The 929-nt window shown below is 38.9% G+C and overlaps 1 protein-coding gene across 1 annotated transcript in view; it reads left to right on the forward strand.

Annotated features, from left to right (window-relative positions):
- Positions 1 to 260: 260 nt before the first annotated feature.
- LOC107680110 (plexin-B2-like) overlaps positions 261 to 929 on the forward strand; it is a gene marked incomplete at its 5' end in the record, with an annotated part of 19,248 nt that continues 18,579 nt past the window's right edge. Inside the window, 2 exons of the mRNA XM_016475883.1 lie at positions 261 to 403; positions 684 to 748. Of these exons, the coding sequence (XP_016331369.1) occupies positions 261 to 403; positions 684 to 748 (208 nt within the window). The remainder of the gene's footprint in view (positions 404 to 683; positions 749 to 929) is intronic.

Genomic DNA, 929 nt, shown 5'->3' on the forward strand with positions numbered 1-929 from the left:
TATATATATATAGGTGTATTTATTTAGATTTTTAAATAAAAAGTCATTCATTCTAAAATGTATTTTCTATTTATATTATTTACATTCAAAATTAATTAAAACAAACAAAAGTTCGCAGTTCTACAAAAGGCAAGTGTAATTTCAGTTTGTAAAAAGTGATTTTCTTGCTTATGAACATTGTAATACAATATAAATGGTATTTTGTGGTACTCAAAAGCATGTCACAGATGTTGGTAGAACTTGAGTGTCTGGATCTTTAGTTAAAGCAGTTTTCGTGTGTTTGTCTGGCAGTGTGGTGTGTGAAATCGGCCCGGCGAAACTGTACAAAACCGGAGAGGTGGAAATCGAGGTGGGCAGAGGAAAGAAAGGCATATCCACAAAAACGGTCCGCTTCACCTACAGGGTAAGTCACGATTCTGCATTACCCAGCATGCACTGCACACACAGTAATTCAGTGAAACTCTGAAGGGCTGGCGCTGTGAGCGGTTGGTTTGTGTGAGTCCACAGGACCTTCTCTCTGCGTGTGTTATGTAATGCTAGGATGTTTTGTGTGTGGCCACCGGTCACACGCTCCTGCAGGCCTAATGAGTATCAGCCTGCTGACGGCTTTAGCAGACTTTATTGCATCAGTTTTTCAGGGAGATAGGCTGTCACAGTCACTCCCACAGGTGTTTGTTCGGCAGACTGACGGCTCTCGGACAGCGCGCAGATGCATTTCCTGGGATTATGTAATCATTACAATAAGATAGTAATGCATAGGGCGTCTTTTGTCATTGCTGGGTACTTGCAGTTCTTGTGCACATTATTACTGTAATATTACAATTTATATGAATTATTACTTATATTATTTATGTAGTACATACTAATATATATATATATATACACACACAGTGGGTACGGAAAGTATTCAGACCCCCTTAAATTTTTCA

Source organism: Sinocyclocheilus anshuiensis, unplaced genomic scaffold (assembly GCF_001515605.1).
Source record: "Sinocyclocheilus anshuiensis isolate Anshui unplaced genomic scaffold, SAMN03320099.WGS_v1.1 scaffold376, whole genome shotgun sequence".
NCBI lineage: Eukaryota > Metazoa > Chordata > Actinopteri > Cypriniformes > Cyprinidae > Sinocyclocheilus > Sinocyclocheilus anshuiensis.